The sequence below is a fragment of the Sceloporus undulatus genome, chromosome 2 (assembly GCF_019175285.1).
Source record: "Sceloporus undulatus isolate JIND9_A2432 ecotype Alabama chromosome 2, SceUnd_v1.1, whole genome shotgun sequence".
Lineage (NCBI taxonomy): Eukaryota > Metazoa > Chordata > Lepidosauria > Squamata > Phrynosomatidae > Sceloporus > Sceloporus undulatus.
Window position 1 is genome coordinate 7182973 of NC_056523.1, and position 18199 is coordinate 7201171.

At 44.3% G+C, this 18199-nt stretch overlaps 1 protein-coding gene across 6 annotated transcripts in view; it reads left to right on the forward strand.

Annotated features, from left to right (window-relative positions):
- LOC121921935 (zinc finger protein 232-like) overlaps positions 1–18199 on the forward strand; it is a 19459-nt gene continuing 1260 nt past the window's right edge. For 2 of the 6 annotated variants that reach the window (XM_042450693.1, XM_042450691.1), the window contains exons 1-7: positions 1–102; positions 2061–2139; positions 4976–5268; positions 6254–6374; positions 8047–8132; positions 9541–9661; positions 17932–18181. In XM_042450693.1, the coding sequence (XP_042306627.1) occupies positions 34–102; positions 2061–2139; positions 4976–5268; positions 6254–6374; positions 8047–8132; positions 9541–9661; positions 17932–18181 (1019 nt within the window). In that variant the 5' untranslated portion in view covers positions 1–33. Of the gene's footprint in view, positions 116–499; positions 590–2060; positions 2140–4975; positions 5269–6253; positions 6375–8046; positions 8133–9540; positions 9662–17931; positions 18198–18199 lie in introns of those variants that run through there. The other 4 variants (XM_042450692.1, XM_042450694.1, XM_042450696.1 and 1 more) reach the window with 3 other exon arrangements.

Below are 18199 nucleotides of genomic sequence, written 5' to 3' on the forward strand. Positions count from 1 at the left end.
GCTTGTCTGTCAGCAGCTGAGGCCCCGCCCCTGATGGCTTTCTGTCACAATAACTCTTCAGCTATATTGAAACAAGAACTGTCAGGAAAGAAGGAAGTCAACGTAACATTTTCTGGTCATTTGGCCAAGTGTCCATTTTTGTTATCAGTCTTCAATCATATTCATCACGTTCAATGCTCAGTCTTACGTTTATTACAATGTTTTTCACATTTGTGTTAATAAGTATACATTAAAAAAAAGCACATAAAACAATAAATGTCCCTGTGGAGGGATAAGGGGTTAGGGATTTTAGCTTCAGAAATTAGCAACACAAATTGATTTTTTTCCACACACAACCCCCCAAAACACCACTTTGGTCAGCTTCCCCCTTTGTGTTTTTTGAGGGGCAATTCACACTCTCTCAGCCCCAGAGGATGGCAATGACAAAGCCTAATTTGAAGAAACCTGTCAAGAAAACCCCATGACAGGTTTTGCCTGTCTCTTCTCCAGTCTCCCCTCAGGGCCCTGAGGGGATAAAGCCAAAAGCCAGGAATATGGGGCTTGCTGAGAAACAGAAGGCCTCTATGGCGAAGGCCTCAGGGCCCTAATGGTTGTTGTTGTAGTAGTGTGCCTTCAAGTCGTTTCCAACTTATGGGGACCCTAAGACAAACATATTACAGGGTTTTCTTGGCAGATTTCTTCAAAGGGGGCTTTGCCATTGCCATCCTCTGAGGCCGAGAGAGTGTGACTTGGCCAAGGTCACCAAATGGGATTATGTGCCTGACTGGGGATTTGAACTTTGGTCTTTAAAGTTTCTGGCCTTTGTTGTTTGTTATTGTGTGCCTTTCAGTCATTTCTTGATTTATGGCAACCCTAAGGTGACCCTATAATGGGGTTTTCTTGGCAAGATTTGTTCAGAGCTCAGCGTTTGCCTTCCTCTGAGGCTGCATCTACACTGCAGAATTGACACCATTTGATACTGTTATAATAATAATAATAATAGAGTTTATTTATATCTTCCTGCCTCTTCCAATTGGATCGAGGCGGGATCACAGCAGAGTTTAAAAAATACAATTAAAACATTACAATATTATAACCACACATTAAAACCACAGTTAAAAACATAAAATCAACAATGTTGTTGTGTGCCTTCCAAGTAATTTCCAACCTATGGCGACCCTAAAGCAAACCTATCATGGGATTTTCATGGCAGGTTTCTTCAGAGGGGGCTTTGCCATTGCTTTCCCCTGAGGTTGAGAAAGTGTGACTTGGTTTCCTGGTTTCCATGGCTGAACCAGGATTCAAACCCTGGTCTCCCAGAGTCTTAGTCCAGCACTCAAACCATTACACCACACTTTCTCATACTGGTTTCACTACCATGGCTCCATGCCATGGAATTCAAGGATTTGTAGTTTTATAAGGTCTTTCACATTTTCTGTCACAGAGCTCTGGTGCTCCTAGGATTCCTTTTTTTTTTCCTGGGGGGGGGGGGGGTTTAACATGTTTTTATTAAAACAACAATAAACATACAGACACACACTTATTTCCATAAAAGGAAAGACACGGCTAACTAACAAAAACTGACAGAAACAAAAACAAATAAAAAATATTTAAAATCTAAATCTAAGAGAGCCAGTTTAGGCTGGTGGTTGGAGTGTTGGATTATTATGACTCTGGAGACCAGGGTTCAAATCCGGGCTTAGCCATGGAAATCCATTGACCTTGGGCAAGTCACACTCTCTCAGCCTCCGAGGAAGGCAATGGCAACCCTCCCTGAAGAAACTTGCCAAGAAAATGCCTTTGGGTTGCCATATGTTTGGAAATGACTTGAAGGCACACAACAACACTGAACAGGGAAAACAATGGTTTTGACTGTAGTTCTTCTACATTTGACTGTAGTTCTTCTACATTACTTATCTAACTCCCCTTAGTTTATTCAAAAATAATTATAATGGTGAAAATAACCTTAAAATCCTGTTATCCTATTGCAAATAAAAGTCCTTATCAAGGAGTATAAAACTATTCTGCAGTGTGGCAGCATCCCAAGGCTAATTATTCTCTTCTGTTTATTTATTCCACAGGGTTCTGTCCTCACATTCTGTCTTCACAACAGCCCTGCGGCCATGAAGAAAGGGAGAGTCTGTCTTGAGGCACATTGGGGTGAGGATAGGAATCTGTCTCTTTCCAGTTCTGAACCATTTGCCAAACCACTAAAGGACATTGCCTCTCTACGGATCCATTGAGATTGAGTTTTGCTGAGCAGGGTTGCTGAGGATAGGATAACTTCTTGTTGTTGTGTGCCTGCAAGTTATTTCTGACTTGGGGCAAACCTACGGCAGGTTTTCTTGACTGAATTTGTTCAGAAGGGGGTTTGTCTTTGTCTGCCTCTGAGGCTGAGAAAGTGTGACTTGTCCAACCAAGGTCACCCAGTGAGTTCCCATGGCTGAACCCTGCTCTCCAAAGTCATAGCCCAATGCTCAAACCACTATATCACACGACTTGAAGGCAACAGCAACATATGCTATTTCCAGGGGTTCCAAACACACGGCAGAAATAATCCAGTTTGAGACCGCTTTAACTGCTCTCGATCAATGCCAGGGGATTCAGAGAACTGTAGTTTAGTGAGACATTGAGCCTTCCCTGTCAGACAGCTCTGGTGCCATAATAAACTACAATTCCCAGGATTCCCGAGCACTGAGCCGAGGCAGTTAAAGCAGTCTCAAACTGAATTATTTTATGCAGTGTGTTTTGGACCAGAGTGCCAGAGGCTTTTTGGAGAGCCAATTTGGCATAGTGGTTGAGTGTTGGACCCAATCTGGAGACTTTGGTTTGATTCCCTGCTCAGCAATGCAAGCCTGCTGGATGACTTGGGGCAAGTAGTCACATCCTCTCAGCCCCAGAAAACCCTGTGATTGGTTCACCTTAGGGACTTGAAGGCAAAGCACAACAACAACAACAAAAGGCTTTTGGAAGTGCCTATATCATTGGGGAGTGAAGCAATTGCCTCTGTCACTATTATTTGTTTAATTTATTTATCCTGCCTGACAGGGGGTTGGACAGGATGGTCCTTGTGGTCTCTTCCAACTCTACAATTCTATTTTGATTCTATGAAATAATCTAGTTTCACACCACTTTAACTGCCCTAGCTCAATGATTCTCCACATTACAGCACCACACAGTGCTGCTATCCCACTTTTATTGTTCTGTCTGCCTCCTGTTGCATTCTGGGGTTTTTAGTTCAGTGAGACCTAAGAGCTCTCTGGGTGAGAATTCTAAATACCCCTCCTTAAACTATAAATCCCAGAATGCAACAGGAACCAGACAGAGCAGTGAAAGCGGAATGGCAGCCCAATAAGAGTGTAGTGCTATGGTTTGTATCTATGGTTTGTATCCCAAAATAGGACCTGGGATAGGGCACTCGTATTACAGTCAGCCCCCCCATATCCATGGATTCTTTATCCACGGATTCAAGCATCCAGGGCTTGAAAATATATTTTAAATATTTTAAATATTTTTTAATATTTTTAGAAATCTATACATTCCAAAAAAGCAAACCTTGATCTTACTATTTTATATAAGGGTTATAATTGTACTATGCCATTGTACATCGACTTCTGGGACCTGAAGTCCAAAAACCTGAAAGGCCTGAGTTTAGGAATCGCTGGTCTATGGTATATTCAACACTCTTCTCCAGCACTATGTTTGCTATCATCTTTCTTCACTGTCCAGCTTTCACATCTGTACATTGTGACGAGAAACACAATGACCTGGACCAGGCAGGGTGTCATTAGATGGGTGCGGGGTAAACCAGGTGACACCCTAAGGAAGGGGGTGACACCACTGCTTCCCAAACATCTGCCTGTTGGAAGAAATGGGCTGTGGGGTTCATCTGTGTCCTTTTAAAATGCTGGAGTTCAGTGGAAGAGAAGTCTTCTTCTTGACTTCAGTCCCCATTTTGAATAACGATAGATCCAAGTTAGAGGAAATCTTTATGATATAAGCAGTTACTGGTAAAGAAATTCAGAGGGAGAGGAGACAGGACAAATGTAAGGAGCGTTGAATTTTGTGAAAGTTTTTAGTCTGACCCACAAGGAAAGGGGAATCCCTCCCCATCCATCCAGTTGAAACACCCATCCAGCAGATTAATGCAGTTTGACACCTCTTTAACTGTCATGGCTCCATTCTATAGAAACCTGGGATTTGTAGTTTGTGGCACCAGAGCACTCTGGCAGAGAAGGCTAAACATCATACAGAACTACAAATCCCACAATCCTATAGCATTGAACAATGGATGCAAGCCACAGAAAAAGAGATTCCAGTTCAACATTAGGAGGAACTTCCTGACAGTAAGGGCTGTTCGACAGTGGAACACACTCCTTCCTCGGAGTGTAGTGGGGTCTCTTCCTTGGAGTTCCTGCATGGCAGGATGGGGTTGGACTGGATGGCCTTTGTGGTCTCTTCCAACTCTATGATTCTATGAAATACCCATAGGGATTTATTGTTTCGGGTTACGAACGTTTTTTCGGGTTACGAAAAAACGCCGGCGCTGTTTTAAATGGAGCCGCGGCGGAGCCGTGGCTTTTTTTCCCATTAGCGCCTATGGCAATTCGGGTTACGAAGGTTTTTCGGGTTACGAAATTAGCCGTGGAACGAATTAATTTCGTAACCCGAGGGAGCACTGTAATCCAGTTTCACACCATTTTAACTATCCTGGCTCAATGCTAGGGAACTCTGGGAACTGTAGTTTGGTGAGATATTTACCCCTCTCTGTCAGAGAGCTCTGGTGCCACCACAAACTACTTCCTAGGGTTCCCTAGCGCTGAGCCAGGGCTGTTAAAGCAGTCTCAAACTGGATTATTTCTGCAATGTGTGTTTTGGCCTAAGCTGGTCCTGAGTTAGGAAGAAGCCTGAAAAAGCATTCCAGCTGGGAGCAGTGCAGGATTCTGGGAAAGAAGAACCATGCAAAAGAGCATGAAAGAGTGTGTGCTCACTTCAGGTGCAGAATACCTGCATTTCAAGCAATTCATCTATGAGGAGGCTAGAGGTCCCCGAGAAGCTTGCAGCCAACTCTACACCCTCTGTTCTCAATGGCTGAAGCCAGAACAAAACACCAAGGCTGAGATGCTGGACCTGGTCATCCTGGAGCAGCTGCTGACCATCCTGCCAATGGAGATATCAGCCTGGGTACGAGAATGTGGAGTGCAGACCAGTTCCCAGGCAGTGGCCCTGGTGGAGGGGTTCCTCCTGGGTCAGGGTCAGGCAGAAGAAATAATGGAAAAGGAACAGCAGGTGAGAGAGACGTCTTCTGCTAGATTCTAAGATATTTTTATTCTGTTCTGGGCACCACAATTCAAGAAGACTGTAGACAAGCTGGAGGAGGTATAGAGCCAGGCAACCAAAATGGGGAAAGGTCTGGAAACCATGCCTTATGAGGAGTGTTTTAGGGAGCTGAATATGTTTAGCCTGGCGATTAGACAGTTAAGAGGTGACATGAAAACCATGTTTAAATATTTGTGGGATGTCATATTGAAGATGGAACCTGAGATCAGGTCTCGGAGCAATAGATTTAAGATACAGGAAAAGAAATTCCACCTCAACTTTAGGAAGAACTTCCTGACAGTAAGAGCTGTTTGACAGTGGAAGACACTCCCTTGGAATGTGGTGGAGTCTCCTTTGGAGGCTTTTAAGCAGAATTTGGATGGCCAGCTATCACAGGGAATGCTTTGATTGTGTCTTTCTGCATGGCAGAAGGGGGTTGGACTGGATGGCCCTTGGGGACTCTTCTATGATTCTATACATGATTTTAGGATTCTGTACAAGTGTAATAGAATCTTTTGTACAGGTTGAGTCTCTCTTATCTGGAATTCTAAAATCCTCTGAAATCCAAAATTGGCTGAGATAGTGACACCTTTGCTGTCTGATTGTTCAGTGTACACAAACCTTGTTTCATGTTTAAAATTATTTAAAATGTTATGTACAGAATTAGCTTCAGGGTATGTTTATAAGGTACAGTATATACAAGTCATAAATACATTTCATGATTAGACAGGGTCCCATCTCCAAGATATATATGTGTGTATATGCAAATATTCCAAAATCCAGAATAATTTGAAATTCAAAACACCTGGTTCCATGCACTTTAGATTAGGGAGACAACCTGTATCACCAAATATCACCAAAGGAGGAAACATTCCTACCATATCCCAGCTCTTGTCCTGCAACGTACCTTCTGTAATCACCCTCTTTTCAATCTTTTCTTCTCTTTCTGGTGCAGGAGTCATTTTGGGAGGAAGCCACTGACTTTCCTGTGGCAAAGATAGCTTGCTCCATCTCCAAAAATGGAGTGCTCTCCAGACAGATCAGTCAGGAAGAGGACAGTGTTGCCACTTCGTTGGGTAAGAACAAAGAGGCCATTTTCCACGTTCGCCCTCTTTTCAGTACTGTACATTTAAAGTATGTGAACTCCAGATACTCATGCCCCAACATATGTTGCCTTCTGCTATACAGGTAAACCTCAGTTAATGAAGTAGCTAAGTTTCTTCTTTGTTCCTTAACAGTCAATTTGGTACCAAAGGCAGAAATAACATGGAAAGAACAGGAATAGGTTCCTATACCACACAAACAATGAGAGCACTTAAAATGTTCCAGCAAACTGTTCATTGCAAACTCATTGTTCATTGCTGTTCATTACTTACTAAAAGCTCAAAATTAAACAACCGTGTCAGATAAGCCTTGAATAAGTAAACAAAAACATTTTTGAGACTTTTAGAGACCAGTTGAAGGCTTCTTCCAAAATACAATTGGACATTTATTTATTTTTATTTTGTTCGCCAGACTCCATTTATTGACCATAGAGATTAGTGGGTTTTTTAAAACACTCTTGAGGAGGCTGATGAAACAAACTTATCTGCTGTCCCCTTTTCTCTCTTTTTGGCTATTTTCACATGCTCACTTCTTTACTGCATGAGCCCCATTCTTGCAGCAATCATGTTAGAAGAAAGAAAGAAAGAAAGAAAGAAAGAAAGAGTGATCAAGCATATCACTTACCAAGACCCATCACCATACATCTTCTCAATCCCATAACTGAGGCTGTGGTCCCCATCACGCTCTCTTCTTAACTCTTCCTTAACCCCATCTCCCTGCTTTATACTCTCCCAAGAATGCCTTTCAGTTACTTTATTTCAATTTGGCAGTTAGGGTGGCGCCAAACTGGATTATTTCTGTCGTGTGGATGCAGCCAGCAATGGTTAAATAACCCAAACAAAACTACAACTTCCAGTATTCCATAGCTGCAGCTACAGTAACGGAGCATGTAACAAAATGCTTAAGTGGGGTACCACAATATACATATTTTCCTGTGCCCTGCTCCAACAGTTGAAGGATTTATATTTCCTGGTTAGCATTTTGAAAGATCCATTATGCTATGGAAGGGTCGTATTAGATATAGACAGAGCTGATCTAAATCCTAGTAAAACTACAAAGTCTGTAGAAGGAAGGAAAGTTCTTTGCAAGGCCTACTTCTGTGGGTTGACATCCTTGAACCCAGAGTTCTTCCTTCCTCCCTACTGTGAAGAAATTGTATTGCTGGAAGACTGAACCGAAAATCTCTTCACCTTCTTTATGCTGAGGGATGTACCAGTGAGTCCCAGGTAACATGGTTCTTTTGTGCTGGGTTTATGTGGAAATTCTATATTAACTAATCTTCCTTTGTGCATTTTTCTTAAGGTTTTCTGTATCTTTGGATATCCCTGCCAACTTTCTAGTTAGAGTGGGGCCTTGGTATCCGCTAGGGTTTGGTTGCTGGACCCCCTGTGGATACCAAAATACCATTAAATATTGTGGCATAGTAAAATGTTATCCCTTTTATAAAATGCCAAAATGTTATATAAATTGAGTATTTTCAAACCATGGATGCTTGAATCCTTGGATAAAGAATCCATGGATAAAGAAGTCCAACTGTACTCTGGGTTTACCAAGACCTCCCTGCTATGATGGCTTTGGTTATCAGTTTGAAAATGGAGGGAATGGTAAAGCATTTCCTCTTTTTTCCTTTTGTATCCCTCGCAGGAGACAGAACAAGGACACTGCCAAAACATAGCAGCTCTTCTTTTCATTCAGAAGGCTTGAGAACCATTTCTGTGGACCTAGATCAGGTAAGTGGCAGGGGCCCTGTAGGGCCAGGAAGGAGCCAGGCAGGTTGCCTTTGTCAGGACCATGGGAAACAGGTCTGAGGAAATGACATGGATGTGGCCACTAGGTTGGGCGGCTGTGCAAGTTATTTACAGCTCTAGTGGCAGTTATATCTGTCAGCATTTAAACAGTGTATCATTGGAATGTTGATGCAACTGTCAACTGTCACTCTCAACTGTCACTGAGAGAGAGTGACACAGTTAGTGCCTCAGAGTGGGTTGTTACTGATGTGGATGATGGTGGTGTCGATGTATATAATGTTGTACACAGTGGAACTTCTTCTATGAATAAAGGCCTCATCTGAGAAGATTACAGTGTCTCTTTGCTCATGAGAAAGCGATAGGTGTTTCTCCAGCTCACAAGCTACTGACTACAGTCACAAAGGTGGAAAATCTGGTGCCATACATTGACATGTTGCTTTTCATGCTGCGTAACATCAAAAGTGTTTTAACAGCCCTTGTCCCTTGGTCATGTCCTGAGGCTGACAGAATTTCTCTCTTATCCTTAGCATCCATCAGGGCTATCCACTAAAGTGCTTTTAAATGCCCTGTGTGAAGTTTTAGATCCTGTTGAGTGTCCTCAATTTTGTTGTTGTTGATTGCAGTTAGTATGTTTGGCTCACACAAAATATTAAAATATTATACAGTCAGCCTGCCCCATACATGGGCTTCCCATACATGGACTTGAGGTCACGCGGATGGGAAGCCCTATGTAGAACAATAGTATGGGAGTGTGCCACATGCGTTGCACATGGGAGTGTATCCTGTTCATCTAAATGGGTCTTGAGCATGCACAGAATTTGCTTTAGACTGGGGTGTGTGGAGTGGACCCGCGTAAAGTAACAAAAAATTAAAAAATAATAATTAAGGAAGAAGAATATTTAACAAACCAGTTATTAAAAGCTACACAAGCAGTAATAGCTTATGGTTGGAAAGAGACATAAAAGTGGGATATATGTCAGTGGAAAAATATGTACCAGCGTATATGATGTTTGACTTCATCTGGGAAAGAAGGGCAATGTATATCGGTCAGAGAAGTTAAGATGTATGACCAGTAATGGGGGGGGGAACTAGTTGATTATGTGAAAGGGATAGAGGGAACAAGGAATTGAAAGATACAGTTAAAATGGTCTTCCACTTGAAAGATATCAGATCATAAAATAAATAGTTAGGCTGTTCCTGAGGGGGGATAGTGGGAGAGAGGGCTTAAAATGGGAGAAAAAGAGATACATATGGAAATTTTGCTGAATGGAATATTATGTGAATGATGTGCTACTGAATTCTATATATGATCATTTTTCCTTGGAAATGTGTAAGAATAACAATATTTTTAAAAGTATGTTTGGCTCAATATTAGCATTTCTAATTTCAGCTGACCTTCAAAGACGTGGCAGTGGAATTCACAGAGGAGGAGTGGGCTCTGCTGGATCCAGACCAAAGGGCTCTGCACAGGGAAGTCATGGAGGAGAATTGGAAGATCATCTCCTCTTTGGGTAAAGGGTTCCTCTTTTTTGGGATTGATTGACAAGTGCTAAAAGAAACCATGCAGCCCCTTCCAGCTGGAATGGTTTCTGAAGTCACTGCCATCTGTGCTGCTAAGTAAAGGGGCGATGTACTGTCCCCACCACCATGTGTCTCCTCCACAAACTTCTGCTTCAGGTACTTCCAAGCACCATTAAAAACAATAGGTTGCGATAAGGCAAGTGAGAAGCTAAAGGTGGGGAGATGCTCCACCTCCCAGGAAAAACATTTTCCCCCTTTTTTGGCAGGGTTGGCTGGCTTAAACCAGGTTGGTATTGTTGCAGATATGAGGTGCAAAAAACTGGAAACTGAGGCCCAAGGTAGGAAAGGAAAACAGGTTTTATTTGGCTGAAGACTCACAGGAGAATCATTTCCAAAGCCTGGGAGTCCCATCAGTTCCCCAAAAGCTATTTTTATAACATTAGAACATCAGCAGGCTGGGTTTTACATCCAGCTCCGGACATATAAGGCACATCCTACCATTCTATTGCCTATAGCTATTTCTCTAAGTGACAATTCTAAATTGCAGAAAACAGGAAGTAAAACTTAAGTTTCTGATACAAATGAAAGCTAAGCTGCAAGTGTTGATGTCTGGCTAGCCCAGCAGTCAAAAAGAGTCTACCAAAACCAGGCAGATGGGAGGGAGAGTGACCACAAATGCTGAAGAAAAGTTAATATCCCTTTCCTTCAGCAAATTTCTGGCTAACACAGAATTTCACATGTCTATATACATTGACCTTTTGACATTTGCCTCTTCTTATTATCTAGTCAAGCAGCAAGCAAGAGAACAAAAATCTTTAGCTTTATAACTGTTCTATATTTCTCTACCAATATCTACCTCAGTATAAATAAAATCAAATAACTTTTTAAAAAATCGACTCCTTTAAAAAAAATTGTTCCTGTTAACTGCCCTCACATTGACTTTGACCTTTGGCAAACTCATAAATGAGACATCTTCAAGATTCCCTATCCTCAAAAGACTTGCTCAATTCCTGCAAACTCAGGGTCATGTCCTCTTTGATTAAGTCTATCCATCTGGTGTGTATCCTTCCTCTCTTTCTGCTGCCCTCTATCTTTCCAAGCTTTATTGTATTTCCTAGTGAGTCATGTCATCATGTGGTCAAGATATGACAGCCTCAATTTAGCTATTTTGGCCTTTAGGAAAAGTTCAGACCCAATCTGCTCTCATATCCATATTTGTTTGTCTTTTTCTTATTTTTATGTATATTAATTTTAAAAAGTCTAGCTACTATTATTTCCCAACACCCACTGGAACAACTGTTTGAATTTCAATATTTTAACTATAACAGTTTATTGGCAATTGTGAATGGTGAAACCAGTATCCAGGGCTCAGTGACTTCTTTTTAACCACTTTATTTTATAGTGCAAGAAATGCCTTTCAAAAGCAAATCCTTCAATTAGCATAATTTCAACCAGGACAACTCTGTTTTAAGAGAGCACTTTTAAAAAGAACAATGATTATTTAAGCTAGTGGCCATAACAACTGAACTATATCTTGCTACTTAATTTCTGTCTTGGACCCAAGTTATTTAGGGCTTTGTAGGTCAACACCAGCACTTTGAATTCAGGTTGCCAAATCCTCATAGTGGGGAGCCTTTAGGAAGGAAGATGCAATGAGGAGAGACATGGTGTGGAGCTAGGGTTGGCATAACTGTCAACCTCCAAACTGGGACAAGTGTCAAAAATGTAGGACAAATGTAGGACAAAATTTCACCCCAAATGTAGGACAATTTTTTTAAAATGAAGGACACGCGAACAACTAAAAAAAATTAATAAAATTAAAAAATATGTCCTACCTTTGGGGCAAAATTTTGTTCTCTATTCCACATTTGTCCTGGTTTGGAGGTTGCGCGCGTCCACTCCTGGAGCCGGGGAACGCATGTGCCGCCTCCAGCGGCCCTTGCTAGCGGCCGCTCCAGCTGGAAGCGGCGCATGCATGCAACAGCTGCAGGAGTGGCTGCGCACAAGGGCCGTTGGAAGTGGCCCTTGCTAGCAGCCACTGCTGTGGCCATTTGCGCATGCGCCGCCTCCAGCTGAAGCAGCTGCTTGCAAGGGCTGCTGGAGGCCCAGCTCCAGGAGCGGCTGCACAAGGGCTGGAGGCGCAGTCGCGCACCCCACCCCAGGCAAGCGGCCACTCCTGGAAGCGGCCACTCCTGGGGCCTGGGCGAGCGGCCGTTCCTCCGGCCCTTGCTAGAGGCTGGAAGCGGCTGCAGTTAAGGGCCGCTGGAGACGGCGCATGCACGCAACAGCTGCAATAGTGGGCCTTGCTAGCGGCCGCTGTTGCATCCGTTCGCTCATGCGCCGCTCCAGCAGCCCTTGCACACGGCCGCTCCAGCTGGAGGCGGCGCATGCGCGCAAGGACCGCTGCCTGGGGTGGCAGCCATCTGACCCAGGACAAACCCAGGGAAAATTAAAAACCGGAATGGGACCTCCCCGACCAGTTAAAAACCATGAATGTCCCGCCCCCAGGTGGGATATGGCAACCCTATATGGAGCTGGTCTTTCGGTTGTATAGGTTGGAAACTGTATTGTGATCATGATTAACTTTATTCATTTCCTGCCCTTTCCCCAAGATTAACACTCAAGATGGCTTACAAATGAAAATAATTACAATATACAGTGGTACCTCGGGATACGAATTACCCAGCTTACGAATTTTTCGGGATACGAATAAATCCCATAGGGATTTATTGTTTCGGGTTACGAACGTTTTTTCGGGTTACGAAAAAACGCCGGCGCTGTTTTAAATGGAGCCGCGGCTCTGCCGCGGCTTTTTTTCCCATTAGCGCCTATGGCAATTCGGGTTACGAAGGTTTTTCGGGTTACGAAATTAGCCGCGGAACGAATTAATTTCGTAACCCGAGGGAGCACTGTATTTTAAAAATATACCAGAAGTCAAAATTAAAATAGAGTTAAACTATTTTTGTTGGGTGTCTTGTCATTTCTGGATTACGGGGACCCTAAGGCAACTGTATCAGGGGGTTTTCTTGGTAAGATTTGTTCAGAGGGGCTTTCCTTTTCCTTTCCTCTAAGTCGAGGGAGTGTGACTTGCTCAAGGTCACCTAAGTAGAGATATGGACACTGGCTTCTTGGTTTGTTGTCCAACACTCAAACCACTACACCATGCTGTCTTTCTATTAAAATTTTAACAATATTAATTAAATTCAAAACATAACACTTATAAAGGATAGAGAGCAGTTAAAACAGTACATTTAAAACTATACAGCACCCTCTTACAATCCCTTTCCTTTCCCCCTTTAAATAGCAGTAGCAATAGCAAGGACATTTTTAAAGCCCTCAGTTTTAGGCCTTTACGGTTTAAACTGGATCATGATTCTATATGATCTGGTTTAAACAAGCATGGTTCCCACTTAATCTGAATCGCTGAAATGATTCAGAAAGGGGGGGACATGCTTTTCACCCATGTAACCCGTGTCAAAAAGACGCTGTTTTTCCCCACTCCTTTTGGGCTGAATCGATTTATTTTGGAATAAATTGATTCAGCCCAAGTGGGAACCAGGAGGATTCGAATCCACCTGGCTTCCCCAGTCTCTCCGCCCTGGCCTTGCCTTCTCCGAGCCTTCTTCCCAGCCTACCTCCTCTGTCCTCCCAGCCCGGCCTGGCGCTTCTGTCTTGATTCTCTGCCACACGGCTTGGTGCTTCGGCCTGGCCAACCAGGCCTTCCCGCAGCCTCTCCGGCACCAGCCTTGTTCTGGTGCAAAGGTAGTGGGAACCACGCTTGCTTCTGAACTAGTTTCTGGACTTAATCCAGGAATCGGTTCAGCAGCGAAGTGGAAATGAGGCCCTAAAAGACTTTCTGAATAAATAGGTTTTTGCCTGCTAACAGAGGTACAGAAAGTAGGGAGCCATTCTAGCATCCTAGGGGAGTTCCCAAAAGTCTAGGGGCAGCCACTGAGAATGCCTTCTATTAAGCTTACCTTTGTAGCTGACAAGACTGAAAGATGGTAATCTTTTGAGAATCTCAAGGTTTGGGCAGTCTAATATGGGAAGATATTCTAACCAGCACTTTGGTATTGGGTCTGGTATCAGGCCAGTAGCTGGTGGAGCCATTATAACAGTGAATTTGTATGGTCCCTATAACCATATTATTATTATTGTTATGTACCTTGAAATCATTTCTGACTTATGGTGACCCTAATGTAAAGCTATAATGGGGTTTTCTTAGCAATTTTGCTCAGAGAGCGTTAGAATTTGTCTTTCTCTGAAGCTGAGTGAGTATGACCTGCCCAGGGTCACTCAATGAGTTTTCATGGTGAGCAAGGGTTCACACCCTGCACTCCCAGAGGCCAAAGTACGACACAACATTGCTTGGTAATCATATTAAGTATATATATTTTGCAGATTTTAGAGCATGAATGAGTAGTGGAAAAGTAAAAATGTTAAAATTTTAAAATAGGTGGGAGGGGGTGTGTGGCCTTGATACACAGTAACACCGTATCCCTCACCAGGAACCACATCCGACAGACCTCCTATATTGAGTGTATTTACCTGACCCTGAAGGCTAGGGACAGTCTAGGGATTCTGTTGGTGTATCGGCCACCCCATGCGCTAGCGGACTCCCTTAACGAGCTGACACAGCTGGTCGCGGAGCTGATGCTGGAGACGCCCAGGCTACTTGTCCTGGGTGACTTCAACATCTCCCTCACGGCCAGCTATGTTCCACCCGGTGCGGCTCGGGAATTCATGGAAACCATGGTGGCCATGGGCCTGTCCCAGCTCATACAGGGTCCTACGCATTGTGCGGGTAATACTCTCGACTTGGTCTTCTGTTCGGATGTGGAAAATCCGTGGGTGGAAATAGCCAATATTTCCCCCCTGTCATGGACGGATCATTTCCTGGTAGAGGCGAAAATCAAGGTCTCTACCCAGATCCCCCCCGGGGGTGGCGGACCAGTTAGGATGGTCCACCCTCGAAGGCTGATGGAACCCAAAAGGTTCCAGGAAGCCTTAGAGGGGTCCATGGTTGGAAGCGACGGCGACTCTGTTGATGCCCTCACCGGTATCTGGAATACCGGTCTTTCAAGGGCTATATACAGTATCGCTCCTAAGCGCCCTCTCAGGCCCGCTTCCAAATGCAAGCCCTGGTATACGGAAGATCTCCGGGTAAGGAAGCGGGCACTGCGACGGCTAGAGTACCGTTGGCGGAAACACCTTTGCTTAGACGACAAGGCTCTCCTAGACCAACTGTTAGAGGACTACGGAGAGGCAATACGAGCAGCAAAGAATTCGTTCTATGGTGCTCGTATTGCGTCCGCTGAGTCACGTCCGGCAGAGTTGTTCAGGGTGGTCAGGGAGCTAACCCAGCTTCCTCCCGCCCTGAACCAGATCCTTGAACCTACTAAGGCCTGCTGTGACTTATTTAACGACTTTTTTGCGGATAAAACATCTCGGATAAGCGAAGGTCTGAACGCCGACATTTTAGCAGAACCTAAGGTAGAGGTGTCCGGAGCCTCCGTGGACTTTATTAAACTGGATCGGTTTGAGTCGGTGAGTACCGAGGATGTGGACAAGATCCTCGGAAGTGTTCGGAAGACAACCTGCTCTCTCGATCCCTGTCCCTCGTGGTTAGCGGCCCAGGGGGGACCGGCGGTAACAACCTTGTTACACCGGATAGTTAATACATCTTTGAGGGATGGGCAATTTCCATCACAACTGAAATTGGCCATAGTAAAACCTATTCTAAAAAAGCCCTCCCTCGACCCCCTGGTACATAATAATTATCGGCCTGTTTCGCTGCTACCATTTTTGGGAAAGGTGATCGAGAGGGCGGTTGCAATCCAGCTTCAGGCGGTCTTGGACGAACGGATTATCTGGACCCATTTCAAACTGGCTTCCGGGCGGGCTACGGGGTTGAGACGGCCATGGTCGCCTTGGTCGATGATCTCCGTCTGAGCGTCGACAGGGGAAGCGTGTCCCTGTTGGTGCTCTTGGACATCTCAGCGGCTTTCGATACCATAGACCATGGTATCCTTCTGGGACGCCTGGCAAAGGTGGGAATCGGGGGCACTGCGCTCCAGTGGTTCCGGTCCTACCTCTCTGGGAGGTCCCAGATGGTCCAGCTGGGAGACGTGTGCTCCGACGAGCGGGCCCTTAAAACTGGGGTCCCTCAAGGAGCCATTCTGTCTCCCATGCTATTTAACATTTACATGAAACCGCTGGGAGAGATCATCCGGAGACATGGGGCGCGGGGTTATCAGTACGCTGATGACACCCAAATCATTTTCTCTATGTCTCCGACTGATGCAGTGACTGGGGATGGGGTCTCTCCTCTCGTGGCATGCCTGGAGTCAGTAATGGGCTGGATGAGGGAAAACCGACTCAAATTGAATCCAGAGAAAACGGAGGTACTAGTTATAGGTTCCCCTGGTCCAGGAATGGCGGTGGTTCCACCTGTCCTGAACGGGGTCACGCTCCCTGTGAAGGACTCCGTGCGCAGTCTGGGGGTGCTTCTTGACTCGTCGCTACACCTGACTGCTCAGGTGAACGCGACGGTCAAGAGCACCTGTTATCAGCTTCAGCTTATTCGCCAGCTGCGCCCATACCTGGCCCAGAGGGACCTAGAAACTGTTGTACATGCTCTGGTAACCTCGAGATTGGATTTCTGCAATGTACTCTACTTGGGGCAACCCTTATATCAAACTCGGAAGCTGCAAATGGTTCAGAACATGGCAGCCCGGCTGGTCACTGGTGCTCCCAGGACCAGCCATATAACACCGGTGTTGAAAGATCTCCATTGGTTGCCTATTCGCTTCCGGGCCCAATATAAGGCGTTGGTTATTACCTATAAAGCCCTAAATGGCTTGGGTCCAGGTTACCTAAAGGATCGCCTCTCCCCGTACATTCCGCCTCGCACCCTCAGGACATCTGGGCAGCAGCTACTGAAGGTGCCTGGGGCTAGATTGTCCTCCACCACAAGGAGGACATTTTCCACTGCTGCCCCAGCCCTTTGGAATACGCTGCCCACTGAGCTCCGCTCGACTACCACCCTGGCCCAATTCAGGAAGGATTTGAAGACCTTCCTGTTCCAACAGGCATTCCCCGATTAAAAATCCTGTGGGCCTCCCTCCTCTTTCGTGGCCAAGAGGAAGGGCTTTGGGGCTTTTTTGCCTGTGTTTTTTATTATTGTTTATATGTGATGTATTTTGGATTTTATTGTATGTATTGTTGTTTTAAATTTTATACTGTAAGCCGCCCTGATCGAAGGAAGGTGCGGGATATAAATAAAAACTTTATTATTATTTATTATTATTATTATTAAAATTAAAAGCCACGTGAAGTATATGGGCTTGCATCCAATTCTGGGCTTTTAGTAAAGCTAACAAGTTCAGCTGTTAGATGTAGTCATTATAGGCAGATCCACAAGACAACCCAGAAGCTTTGATAGAAAACTCAGTGGAAAAGGTCACTATTTCAACCAATACTGTAGACCTGAGGGAACTCCCAGCAGATACAGACTGAATCACAAAGGGTAATGAACTTGCAAATCCCTCATATTAAAGGACAGAAGTGGAGGAACCAAGACTGTTCTATGAAGAGGGGAAATGGAGAGAAGCACTGCTCACATGACACTATCACACAAGGCTTTTAAACTGCCATAAAAAATTGATAATAATGCCTTTGGCGATACCTATGGCACAATGCTGTCTCCCTTTCATCACTGTCTTACCTTCCAATTGCAGTTAACCTGTACCACTGACAGAGAAAACCCATAAATAAGCTCCTAGTTGCACTAGTAAAGCACTAGTCCACAAGTGTAGTAAATTATCCTGTTGCAGTTCTGGGATTGTGCAGTCATGTGGTGTCAGTGCCTCTTCCTCTTTCTTATTCCAGAACAGCCAGTTTTCCTTGTTTTACTTTTTTTTCTTTTGTTTGTTAAACCACATTAGAACAACTCCGGAACTGCATTAAAAAACAGGCAAACACAAACAGACACACAAGTCATGCAGGCAGGGAGGCAGGATTAAGAAGGAGGGCAGAAGAGAACATGCAGGAACAGCAACAACTCGGTAGCACTAATGGAGAGATGTGGAGTAGAGAATGCTCCCAATCCAGTGCACTTCCCTTTGTTAACTCGATCATGGCAAGAATAGGGGTCATGTGATAAAGTCCTAAATCAGTATCAGTCAATTAATTGTGTTAATTTTGATATGAGTCCCTGTTTCTTCCTTGGGGTTTAACTCTTTATTTCTCTCCTTTCAAGGTGAAGTTGGGCAAGAAAAAGAGGATGAAGCAGAACTACACAGAGCTTCCCTTCAAAAAGTGAAACATAAACAGAAGAAAACACAAGGAACACAAACTGATCCACAAGAGACAAAGAGAAAGAAAGCACAGGGAACAAAAACTGATCCTCAAGAGACAAGGAGGAAGAAAACACAGGCAACAAAAACTGATCGACAAGAGACAACAAGGAAGAAAACACAGGGAATAGAAACTGATCCTCAAGAGACAAGGAGGAAGAAAACACAGGT